The sequence below is a fragment of the Hoplias malabaricus genome, chromosome 15 (genome assembly GCF_029633855.1).
Source record: "Hoplias malabaricus isolate fHopMal1 chromosome 15, fHopMal1.hap1, whole genome shotgun sequence".
Lineage (NCBI taxonomy): Eukaryota > Metazoa > Chordata > Actinopteri > Characiformes > Erythrinidae > Hoplias > Hoplias malabaricus.
Window position 1 is genome coordinate 4615488 of NC_089814.1, and position 13658 is coordinate 4629145.

A 13658-nucleotide genomic window follows, 5' to 3' on the forward strand; every position below is an offset into this window, starting at 1 on the left:
TACTCACCGACATGGGGAGCGAGTGAGCGGAGAACAGGATCACCACGTCATCTCTCTTCTCCGCAGGAAACTTCTCCAACTCATTACGCACATGCTCAGCAAAACACTACACACAGACAGAGAGAGAGAGAGAGAGAGAGAGAGAGAGAGAGAGAAAATGAAATGTATGTTACTCAGATGAAGTTTAGTTGACTGTCGTTTCATGTGAAATCTGAACAGCTTCAGGAATGAAATTAATTTATTCATTCATTGTCTGTAACTCTTATCCAGTTCAGGGTCGTGGTGGGTCCGGAGCCTACCCAGAATCACTGGGCGCAAGGCAAGAACACACCCAGGAGGGGGCGCCTGTCCTTCACAGGGCGACACACACACTCACTCACACCTACGGACACTTTTGAGTTGCCAATCCTCCTCCCAACGTGTGTTTTTGGACTGTGGGAGGAAACCGGAGCACACGGAGGAAACCCACGCGGACACAGAGAGAACACACCACACTCCTCACAGACAGTCACCCGGAGGAAACCCACGCAGACACAGGGAGAACACACCACACTCCTCACAGACAGTCACCCGGAGGAAACCCACACAGACACAGAGAGAACACACCACACTCCTTACAGACAGTCACTCGGAGGAAACCCACGCAGACTCAGGGAGAACACACCACACTCCTCACAGACAGTCACCCGGAGGAAACCCACGCAGACACAGGGAGAACACACCACACTCCTCACAGACAGTCACCCGGAGGAAACCCACGCAGACTCAGGGAGAACACACCACACTCCTCACAGACAGTCACCCGGAGGAAACCCACGCAGACACAGGGAGAACACACCACACTCCTCACAGACAGTCACCCGGAGGAAACCCACACAGACACAGAGAGAACACACCACACTCCTTACAGACAGTCACCCGGAGGAAACCCACGCAGACACAGGGAGAACACACCACACTCCTCACAGACAGTCACCCGGAGGAAACCCACGCAGACACAGGGAGAACACACCACACTCCTCACAGACAGTCACCCGGAGGAAACCCATGCAGACACAGAGAGAACACACCACACTCCTCACAGTCACCCGGAGGAAACCCACGCAGACACAGGGAGAACACACCACACTCCTCACAGACAGTCACCCGGAGGAAACCCATGCAGACACAGAGAGAACACACCACACTCCTCACAGACAGTCACCCGGAGGAAACCCACGCAGACACAGGGAGAACACGCCACACTCCTCACAGACAGTCACCCGGAGCGGGACTCGAACTCAAGGTCCCTGGCACTGTGACAGAGACACTACCTGCTGCTCCACTGTGCCGCCCTAAAACATTATTCCAATACAGCCCTAATATATTTCTAATTTAAATAATGGTTTCAGGTTGCCTCAGCTACTCTGGCACTGGCCCGAATCAAAGACTGCCTCCTTCACGTCATGCCGCCAAAGCAGACTTGCGATAGTGAGAGACTGGCAATGCGAGACTAGGTTGTAGGTGACTTGGACTGTACACACACTAACACACAACATCAGTGCCTGCAGCGCTGAGAATGATCCACCTCCCACGTCATACTCTGTGCTTGTAGAAGTACAAAGTGCCCCTGTCTGGTTAGTGGTGTGTGCAGAACCAAGGAGGTGGGGACAGGGGAACTCTACTTAAGCTTTTCTATACTTTTTGTGTGTGTTGTTCCAAAGCAAATGAGCAGTTTCTCCTCTAACAGCACCTGTACGGGCTATTTTTACTCAGCCCCTCTCTAATGCTCCACTAAAAACACAGTTTAGCACATAATGGAGCTTAACAGAAAAAAAAAAAAAACACACTCGTTCTTCTTCTGTTACTATGACGACTGTTAAACCCATGCTCGGAAAACAGGCTCGGCCCTGATTTCTGTCAAAGAAAAAAAAGAGTTTTTATGCAGGAAAATCTGAGTGTGTTTAGGGGCTAAATATTCATTCATTCATTCATTCATCTGTAACCTCTTTTCCAATCCAGGGTCGCGGTGGGTCCGGAGCCTACCCAGAATCACTGGGCGCAAGGCATGAAACAATATAAATATAAGAGATATTAAAAATAACATTCACTCATTCATTTCCTTTAAGTGCTTCATCCTTTTCTGGGTCGTAGTGTTCACACTCCTCCACTCACAGCAGGGCTTTAGAGGCTGAACGCACTGGAGGGGAGGTGTGTAAACATATTGTTAAATCTGATTGGTTCTGTGATGTCACGTTTGGCAAAAGTAACCCCGCCCACTTCAGACCTCAAACACACAGACCATGGTCAGAAGATAAAGATGAAAACGAGTTTAAATTCTGTATAATTTGGTGGTTGAGATGTTGAAGATGGTGATGGAGACACACTTAATAAACCACAATGTTGTTGTTTACATTGCACCAACTGAATTATACAGAAATTAGTGCAGTTCCCCTTTAAAAACAGCTTGGATCCTGCACTCCTGGACGCTACTGTGGAGAACAGAACGCAGTTTGGTCATGTCACGTTCACATGGTGTTAATCTGCAGAGCAACTAACAGGTGGCAATTCACTGAACTGGTCTTTTAACGCCCACCACTTTGGCTAAAACATGCTGACAGAAACACCACCTGCTGTTTTCCCAAGGCCTCAGTCAGGACCCCTCACTGTCTCCACAGCAACTGACAGCACTCTGAATGCAGAAGTAGAGGTCTCAGGAGGACATCGTTTGCAATATTCAAACTACCACATCTCTCCAGAACTTAATGACACTTAATGCTAGAAGCAGAACTTCAACAAGGCCCCATTCGGTCAGGATTAAAATTCCTTGGGGTCCTGACAGGGTACACACTGTTGCCCCTGGTGTCTGCAGGTCAGTCTGTATATTATTTCTGAAGTAAAGGCTAGTTCTTAAGCCACCATTCGTCATTGCCATCTTCCATCAGTTTCTCTCTCAGTCTTGTACCACTTTCACACACAAACTCACATGCGCTCACTTTGGACTTTATTCTTTCACTGCCCTTGTAAAGATACCAGGTAAAGTCCGGGACGAATGTTGCGGGAGTTTTGCTTTTACACATACAGCACCTCCAGGTAAAGCCCAGATCATTTCAGTGTTACTGTACATGTCTGAAAGGGGCTTGATAGTAATATAGTAGTCGTCCCTCGCCACTTCACGCTTCAGCTTTTGCAGCTTCAGTGCATCGCGGGTTTTTATAAAATATAAATGGGAAAAATAAATCGCGGATTTTCGCTATTTTTCTGGTTTTCTTCGGAACTCGATCGGCAGAAAATATATATATTTGATGAATTTTTACATGAAAGAAAATCCCAAAATGTACAAAAATATATTAAAAATATTAATTCTAACAATAAAATAATGTTGTAAATCATAAAATATTCCGAATTACAGTAAACGAATGGTTATTAGGGGAATGGGAAAGGTTTATGTGGCGTAAAGGGGTGGGGGAGGGTTTATAAAGCCATAGAATAGTGTATAAATACTTACATAAATATAGTGTCCCTACTTCACGGATTTTCGTTTATCGCAGGTGGTCGCGAAACAAAACACTGTAATATATATATATATATATATTTTTTTTTTTTTAAAGCAACATTAGGTAGTAATTAAACCAGAAAATTACAGCTCCAAAGTCACTGTGACAGTTCACTGAGCTGTAATAAGGGAAACAGAGCCTCTGTCACTGCAACTTCATGCACTGCACTGCACCTCCCATTTAGCCCCAGAGGCTTGTTACACACATCCAGAGCGGCTTCACTTAAGGCAGAGGAGTTCGAAATATTCACAGCTCAGGGGCCACAGTAAGGGTCACTGCCTAGGGTTTAAGTCCCTCTGCTCTCCTACAAACATCATTTAACAACATTCAATCTCCCAATAGTCAAATGATGTGTGCACCTGAGTCCAGATCAGTGGTGGGGAACTGAGAGGATGTCTCACCTCAATGAGAAGCGGATGGGTGGGCCACCTGTCAATCACACTCCAGCGCATCTTAGGTCTTGTACCAGTGTTGCTGTAGTATCTGTAGATGGCGTTTAAACTGCTGCCTGTAAATGCACAGAAAAAACATAGAGACTTTTATTATTTAATTAGACTCAATATATTAAAGGGCGGCACAGTGGTGCAGGAGGTAGTGTCGCATCACACAGCTCCAGGGACCTGGATGTTGTGGGTTCGAGACCCGTTCCGGGTGACTGTCTGTGAGGAGTGTGGTGTGTTCTCCCTGTGTCTGCGTGGGTTTCCTCCGGGTGACTGTCTGTGAGGAGTGTGGTGTGTTCTCTCCGTGTCCGCGTGGGTTTCCTCCGGGTGACTGTCTGTGAGGAGTGTGGTGTGTTCTCCCCGTGTCCGTGTGGGTTTCCACGGGTGACTGTCTGTGAGGAGTGTGGTGTGTTCTCCCTGTGTCTGCGTGGGTTTCCTCTGGGTGACTGTCTGTGAGGAGTGTGGTGTGTTCTCTCTGTGTCCGCGTGGGTTTCCTCCGGGTGACTGTCTGTGAGGAGTGTGGTGTGTTCTCCCCGTGTCCGCGTGGGTTTCCACGGGTGACTGTCTGTGAGGAGTGTGGTGTGTTCTCCCTGTGTCTGCGTGGGTTTCCTCCGGGTGACTGTCTGTGAGGAGTGTGGTGTGTTCTCTCCGTGTCCGCGTGGGTTTCCTCCGGGTGACTGTCTGTGAGGAGTGTGGTGTGTTCTCTCCGTGTCCACGTGGGTTTCCTCCGGGTGACTGTCTGTGAGGAGTGTGGTGTGTTCTCCCCGTGTCCGCGTGGGTTTCCACGGGTGGCTGTCTGTGAGGAGTGTGGTGTGTTCTCCCCGTGTCCGCGTGGGTTTCCTCCGGGTGACTGTCTGTGAGGAGTGTGGTGTGTTCTCCCCGTGTCCGCGTGGGTTTCCACGGGTGACTGTCTGTGAGGAGTGTGGTGTGTTCTCCCTGTGTCCGCGTGGGTTTCCTCCGGGTGACTGTCTGTGAGGAGTGTGGTGTGTTCTCCCCGTGTCCGCGTGGGTTTCCTCCGGGTGACTGTCTGTGAGGAGTGTGGTGTGTTCTCCCCGTGTCCGCGTGGGTTTCCTCCGGGTGACTGTCTGTGAGGAGTGTGGTGAGCAGTCCCTAGAGTACCAGTCCAGAGAATGGTGATCATACAGAGATAATTGGTGTTTGCATTTCTGTGCTCTTCCACAGCCCAATGCTGGTGGGCTTTATACTCTGCTAGCCCATGCATTGCATGTTGTATGGTGGCACAGCAGGTTGTGTCACTGGCACACAGCTGCAGGGTCGCATCGTGTTGTTCTATTTCCGGTTGCTCCTGGAAGGGGGCGCCACAGCGGGTCAGCGCCATCCCAGCACAGGTTTTACATTGGATGCTCTTCCTTATGCAAACTTCCCGTTTAACCTGGCCCTGGGAGAGTCACTAGGAGCGCACAAGCTCCATCTCAGCAGCTGGGCAGTGGACCAAAGGAGAGCACAGTGAACTCAAAGACAGTGACCCGATGTGAGATTGGAACCCAGGCCCCCCATGGCCCTGGAGCTGTGCAACACTCAACACTTTCTCAGCTCTTCAGTGTATTACACAGATTCCCCTTCACTAACAGCAGGACACCGAATGACTTCCACACTCTGTGGTGGAAGCAGGCTCCTGCTGAGCTGTGGATTGCTGTTACAGAGCGAATCAGAGGTTGTGTCACAGAGTTATTGTGTTGTGATAAGAGCTTGACCTGGAGCTCCAGTATCCACTGTGGAGGTCATACTGAACTCACAGATCCACAATTACATCCACAATTACGTCACATATAATCTTTAGAATCACAGCTACAATGATGTTTGCCCCTTCAGTGGCCTGATTTCATGTTACAAGGATTAACAGCACAAAAGTGCTTGGATCTGGAGCCCGCCATTCCACACACTGTGAAACAAGACCCCCCCCCCATTTTGCACTGTGTGTGTGTGTGTGTGTGTGTGTATACCTGTTGTAGAGCAGCTGTACTGAGGATACTGTGTAAAAGCTACAGCTCTCTCCACTCCGTCCTTCTCCATCTCCCCGATGGCCTCCTCTGTCAGCGGGTGGACGTAACGGAAGCCGATGTAGAACTTGTGTGGAGCTGTGTGGGGAGAACAACAGGAAAGCATTCAAAGCTCATGAACATTTATACTCCCTCGTGTGAACAGCACTCTACTCCGGAAATAAAAGTGGTGTCGTCTTTGCTTGAGATTCAAAGAAAAAGCTAAGCATTTTGACAGAAGTTCTCACTGTCAGCTGTGTGGTGTTAGTCCTGGGCAGTGTCCAGAGTCCAGCCCCAGGGACAGTGTCTTCCTGTAATTTAATGTGTGTTGATAACACAGCGTGGTATAAACCATTCTTTATAATCACAATCAAATGTTGAGCATCTCTCTTTTGTTCACTTTTTTGGGGGTTTGGGGTGAGTTTTATCCTATTTTCTCCCCACTTTTAGGGCAAATATCAATTCACTCCTTACCCCACCCCTCTGTTTTGCCTGGGGTGAGGGGTCTCAGTTTTTGTAGGTAAATCAACATAAAAACATTTTACTCAGAGTAATTTTGGAGCATTTCTATTGGTCCATCCTTCATGCAATTTTCACACAGTGAGGAGGACAGCTGCTGTGGTCAAATATGACAAAAATGGAGAAACATGTTTTTAACTGGACAACAACAGTATTTGAGACAAAATATAAGTTAATATAATTAATAAATAAAAATAATATAATGAATAAATATTTTAAAAGAGCGGCACAGTGGAGCAGCAGGTAGTGTCTCTGTCACAGCTCCAGGGTCCTGGAGGTTGTGGGTTTGAGTCCCGCTCTGGGTGACTGTCTGTGAGGAGTGTGGTGTGTTCTCTCTGTGTCTGCGTGGGTTTCCTCTGGGTGACTGTCTGTGAGGAGTGTGGTGTGTTCTCTCTGTGTCTGCGTGGGTTTCCTCCGGGTGACTGTCTGTGAGGAGTCTGGTGTGTTCTCTCTGTATCTGCGTGGGTTTCCCCTGGGTGACTGTCTGTGAGGAGTGTGGTGTGTTCTCCCTGTGTCTGTGTGGGTTTCCTCCGGGTGACTGTCTGTGAGGAGTCTGGTGTGTTCTCTCTGTGTCTGCGTGGGTTTCCTCTGGGTGACTGTCTGTGAGGAGTGTGGTGTGTTCTCTCTGTGTCTGCGTGGGTTTCCTCTGGGTGACTGTCTGTGAGGAGTGTGGTGTGTTCTCCCTGTGTCTGTGTGGGTTTCCTCCGGGTGACTGTCTGTGAGGAGTCTGGTGTGTTCTCTCTGTGTCTGCGTGGGTTTCCTCCGGGTGCTCCGGTTTCCTCCCATGCTCCAAAAGCACACGTTGGTAGGTGGATTTGACACGCAAAAGCGTCCGTAGGTGCGAGTGTGTGTGTGAGTGAGTGTTGCCCTGTGAAGGACTGGTGCCCCCTCCAGGGTGTATTCCTGCCTTGCACCCTGCGATTCCATGTAGACTCCGGACCCACCGTGACCCTGAACTGGATAAGGGTTACAGATAATGAATGAATGAATATTTAGAAAGTAAAACAAAAAAACACTTATGGATTCACTGCTGGTTGCTGAGAGGACACTGTGAACCCGGTAGATCCCTGGTTCCATTCACTAACTTTGACTACCTCTGTAAAATCTGGATGTGTGTCTCTTTACAATGAACCATGTCGTAGGAAAACACTGAATGAATATGTTTACAACACAAAGATTATATTCTGTACCAAGCTTTAACAGACTTCATCTTAGGTGGCTTTCTCAGAGAGAAGGAGGGAATAAAAGCCTTGGGGGGGTGCTCTAAACCTCCAGATAAAGGAATCTTTATTGTCTTGTTAAGGTCAGTGAGCGAGTGTCCTACTTTCCACCCTGCAGTTTTATCTGCGGTGGAAGCTGGAAAGAGGGGCGTGAGAGGCACTCCCCAGGGTCTTATCATCCCAAACACCTTCTCAGACACACAAACACACCCACACACAGTTATCTACACAAGTGTGTGTGTGTTTGCGAAGGATGGTCTAGGACAGTACCATTTCCTGAAAGACCTAAATCTCCCACATAAAAGCTTTGCAAACACTGGATCCCTTGTGTTACTGTAGGCACTCCATAAACTGAGCATGCTCACAGATATAACAGGCTCCCTGTTAATGATAGAGCTGGTCAGTTACTGCAAAATCACTTGGCACTTATTCTTCCAACTACTCAAATGCCCTGTTAGCATCCAGCAGCAGACCCGCTTCCAATGTGCTGATACCATATCTATCACCAAACAGACAACGACAATGTCATGGTGCGTTTCCCCCACCACATTTTTGGCGACACCCGACTGCACAGTAGTCCTTCTGAAATAAAGGCTATCAATAGTGTTTATGTTACGTGAATTTTGCGGCAGCGGCCCGTCGCTGCTTAGTTATTGCCGCCGCTCCATCAGAATTTAAATTATTACATGAAACCGCAATTTCAAAAGCAGAGGGCTTTTATTTTGGAGTGAGGAATACAGGAAGTGGAAAAATGTCCGCGCTGCTTCTAATTCTACACAAGCAAGTGAAGGAGAGAGGGGAACGAAAGGTAGATTAAACTCGCTAACGTTAAGTTAGGTTTTACAGTTGAAAACATGTAGAATGTAACTTTGGGTTTGGCACATTCTGTCTAATGAACTGAGCCTGTTTAGATTCTACGTAGAAGCTTTAAAATAGTGCTGTCATGGCCAGTGTGTTCATTTTTAACACGGAATAATCATATGACCAAGTTTGTTGTAGGGGGTGCCTGCCACCGCTGCTAAAAAATTCTAGAGGAAACACTGCAATAGTTGTGTTCCTCTTTGCGGCAGTAACATCTCCTCTTCTGGGTAGGTTTTATCATAGATATGGGACATATTTTGCAAGGATCTGCTTGTAGCCACAAGAGCATTAGTGAGCTGCGATGTTCTCTAAGATTAATTGAAACCTGTGTTTTGTTACATGAAATCTTTTAGATGAGGAACATCACAAGAGTGGTTCTACAGCAAATACACCGACGCAAACCCCTGCCACATCACACACGATCAGTGCAGACACAGCGACCAGTCATCATTCCTCACTAAACTCACTGTCTCCACCCATTTCTCCAGCATCGAGAGACAGAACTCACAGTGGAACTAAACTGTAGGGGGCGCTGTAGGTCCCTGCTGCAGCACACGCACTATACCTCATTAACATAGAAGGGTTTGTGTGGATCAATCTGTATCGGCTGCATTTTAGTAATATTAGGAAGACGGTATGGGAAGAGTCACTTTTTATTTTGGGTATTTTAGGTGGTTCCTAAAATCCAGAAACTGTATCTGATTGGCTCCGCTGGACGCTATGGAAGGAGTGAGTGGACAGTTCCTAAATCGGGTGCTTGTGTCTGATTCGCTCCTGAACAGGGGCTTGTACGGACTGATCCACTGTTTCTGCCAGAATCACTCTGACTGACCACAGCTTTTTAAATGTTGTATACAATGGTCTTTATTCTGACTTTCATGTGTTTTTCCTGTGATGCAGACCCAGTAAATCCAGTATGATGTGGTCAGTTTGTGTGCACTTATTTACACACAACAGTCACTGATGCTATAGACCTACAATAGTGGGTTTACAAAGTTCCCGCCGTTTTAATAAAAGTGCCTGGGGGTTGTGAACTGTTTATCCACCCCTAAAATGAGAGCCACTGCACAGAGGATTAAGAAGCCCTGTTCTAGATCACTAATCCTGGGGAACCAGTGCATTCCCCTGTGGCTTTAACACAATGTGAAACATGCGTCATAACTTTAGTAAACTCGCTCCGAACACACACACACACTAGAACTGATGTGTGTGTGTGTGTGTATTGAGTGATAATAAGGGGCTGTTAACTGTGATGGTTAAAGTTACTATTAGCTTAAAGTAAACTTTTTTTATAAGACTCTGAGGATGATTCCTCACTATTTGCTGCTCTCCAGTGTGTTTTCATGCTCAAAACCAGTCTAATGTGTTTCCAAAGTGTTTAAAAATTAGTAAAAAACAAATCGCCTCAGTCCGGTTTGCTAGGCTTTCTCTCTCTGCTCATGGCATAAAGTGGTATATTGGCAAATTTTAGACAACAAAGGGCCCTCCAAACATTGAAAAGCATGAACTGAGATGAGGATGTTGCTCTATTCCTGCTCCATAGGTGAGTAATATTTATTTATTTTTGCTCCAGGGTCCAGAGAGGGCTAACTGCATGAATGTAAACACAGAGTGAAAGTGCTACAAAACTAAACAACCTGAGTTTCAAATGAGTTTCTGTGGGATTTCAAACAGTGAAAAAACATACAGATAAGTTACACTTCAACCACGTACAAACAAGTTGTATTTATTCTCCTTATAATATACCGTTCCACCTTAAAAGACACACCGTATCCCCACAAGTTTAGACATCCCCTTAAAAAGCAAACATTATTCAGAGCGTATGTTAATCATACGTGACTAAGATACAAAATAAAAGCCCATCACAAATTACTCACCCGTCTCTGGACACATCTCATCCAGCAACCTGACCATGCCCTCCCCTTGCATGGTGGTCCAGGCTTTGATGGGCGACCCTCCCCCTATTTTACTGTACTGCTCCTGGATCTTAGGGGTGCGGCGCTTGGCTATGAAGGGTCCGAGTTTACTGCCACAGAGATCAGACAGAAACTTATTCAGTGAGAATCTTATCAATGAGAATAAACCATCCATGACCTGAGAGAACAGCTGTGTGGTCGTTTTGGTTTGGACCCTCACTTTTGCACGGGAAACTGCATCAGGTCCGTGTCCATGAAAAGCCGTAACAAGAAATCATGAACGTCCTCCAGTTTCTCTGGTCCTCCCATGTTCAGCATGAGGATCCCAGTCTTGGGTTTTCTGAAATAAACACATTTCAATGGACTGTGTCAGTAATATATTTCTCTCCCATTAGAAGACGGCAGCTGCAGTGGAATATAAACTCCAGGTCCAATCTTCAGAGTCAGGCCACGACTTCCCTTTCATAAAAACCTGTGGTGTTGTTTTAAAAATGCCTTGTGTAAATCATTATAAAATATACTCTAGAAGGTTTGTTTAGGTGTTTACAGTAAATCAGCTTACATTAAAGAGGAATATTAAACACCAGTTTAGATCCAATATTTATAAGCAATTTCTATTTCAGTGTAAATGCTTCTATTTACTGGCCTCATGAGCGGATGATGACAAATTCTGAAATATGCTTTGGACAATATTAATAACCTCTTTATTACTGATGATCGATAGATTTCTTAGTCATTATGAAATCATATACAAATTAATCTTTCTGGATATAACCAATGTTTTCTTTAGAAAAATGGAAAAAATGAAATTTAATACTTTCAAAATTGTGAATTGTGCTAGAGATGAAATATTAATAATTTGGTAGGGTTTGGGGGTGAGATGTGAGATATTACAATATAAATATTTAAATAATATGACACAAGAAATGGTAATTAACTGTTTTATTTTTAATTATTATTATTCATTCATTGTCTGTAACCCTTATCCAATTCAAGGTCGCGGTGGGTCCAGAGCCTACACGGAATCATTGGGCGCAAGGCGGGAACACACCCTGGAGGTGGCGCCAGTCCTTCACAGGACAACACACACATTCACTCACACACTCACACCTACGGACACTTTTGAGTCACCAATCCACCTACCAACGTGTGTTTTTGAACTGTGGGAGGAAACTGGAGCACCCGGAGGAAACCCACACAGACACAGGGAGAACACACCACACTCCTCACAGACAGTCACCCGGAGGAAACCCACACAGACACAGGGAGAACACACCACACTCCTCACAGACAGTCACCCGGAGGAAACCCACGCAGACACAGGGAGAACACACCACACTCCTCACAAACAGTCACCCGGAGGAAACCCACACAGACACTGGGAGAACACACCACACTCCTCACAGACAGTCACCCGGAGGAAACCCACGCAGACACAGAGAGAACAGACCACACTCCTCACAGACAGTCATCCAGAGGAAACCCACGAAGACACAGAGAGAACACACCACACTCCTCACAGACAGTCACCCGGAGGAAACCCACGCAGACACAGGGAGAACACACCACACTCCTCACAGACAGTCACCCGGAGGAAACCCACGCAGACACAGAGAGAACACACCACACTTCTCACAGACAGTCATCCAGAGGAAACCCACGAAGACAAGGGGAAAACACAAGATGTATCTTCTGTCATTTTTACTATTGTAGTTAATGTATTAATATATAGTTTAGCCAAATTTAAAGGTGTGACAATTTTAAATGTGTAAACCCCACTTTACAGAGTATCCCTACGATCCATAAACTATTCACACTACACACAAAGTCTTGGTCAGTGTTGATGTAAGTGTGAGGGATCACTAGCACAGTGCAGTTCCTCACGTCTCGCTGCTAAATTTAAAGACAATACCCAGCAGGGTCCTTCCCCCTTAAACACATAAACACACACTCTCTCGGGGTCAGCTGAGGTCAGGTCTATTCATCTCTTGTTAAAATCCCTTCCTGCCATTTATTCAAGGCCCTCTTCACTTAAAATATATATTTTTTTAAATATTCAATGTGTTATATATAGAACTGCAAGGATATAATATTTGAATTAGGTTTGTTAAAAATCTAAAACTGAATTAAAATAACAATTTAAAAGTCCTCAATTTCAAAAATGGTCATAAAAACACAGCAAATGTGTGCACCTTCTGATATCTCAGCAAGGAGGGAGACACACACACACACACACACACACAGAGAGAGAGAGAGAGAGAGAGAGAGATAAAGACTCCTCCTAGACTCACTGACACGTCTGGTCTGATACGGAACCTGTAAAACCACACACCCCATTCACAGCAGAGTATCTGCTCACTTCCTTCAAGCAGCTTTTCAAGTCTGTGGTTTACAGGGAAAAAAACTGCCATTGTTATTTGTCTTCCTCATCTTTGTCTGCATTGGATCAACACATCGACAAGAAGGTACCAGCATAAAACACAGATAGGGAACTGGTGCTGAATTAAAATACATCTTCACTCCAAAAACTAAAACTGAACCCGGCTGATTGTTTCATTTTATCCCTAATATTACGACAAAATAAAACCCTATGAGTGCATTAGCATTACAGTGGTGATCTGGATCCAAACCCACAAACTGTGACACAAAACAATCAGTTATTTGAACGCTGCCTGATTCTGAAAACACGTGATAAAATGAGTAGTTCGTACAGTGCAGGTATTTCAGGGTCGTCCCGCCCCCTTGTGCGTGTCCCTCCAATCCCAGCGCTGGCCCCACATTAACGTGAGCGCACAATGTCGAGGATAAACTGAGCAAACCACGCTCAGAGAAAAGTTTACTGATTAAAAAAAACAACAAAGCCAAAACGGCTAAAATCCAGAGCTTCTGCTCCACACTCCTCACTGCTGGGTGTCTACTGTTTGGAGAAACAGGCTCTTTCTCAACGTGCACAGTAACTTGGGCTGTTTGAACTGGGGGAGAATCATGAGACCCAGAAGTGTGTTGCCTTGGGGAATGGGGATAGAATACGTTCCTTTTAAACTGGAGATGATTATTAAAGGCAGCACCGCTGACGCCGATGTTTGGTCACTCAAAATACAGGACACTTCTTGCCTCAAAATCAATCAAACTCTGTGAAAAAATAGCCATAAAATATGATGGCTTT

The 13658-nt window shown here is 45.9% G+C and overlaps 1 protein-coding gene across 1 annotated transcript in view; it reads right to left on the reverse strand.

The window, feature by feature from the left end:
- The window catches only part of fech (ferrochelatase), a 31967-nt gene that overhangs the window by 16153 nt on the left and 2156 nt on the right, over nt 1-13658 (reverse strand). Inside the window, exons 3-7 of the mRNA XM_066645754.1 lie at nt 10713-10832; nt 10454-10602; nt 5941-6075; nt 3938-4044; nt 8-106 (exon numbers count right to left, since the gene is read on the reverse strand). Coding sequence (XP_066501851.1) covers nt 8-106; nt 3938-4044; nt 5941-6075; nt 10454-10602; nt 10713-10832 — 610 coding nt within the window. The remainder of the gene's footprint in view (nt 1-7; nt 107-3937; nt 4045-5940; nt 6076-10453; nt 10603-10712; nt 10833-13658) is intronic.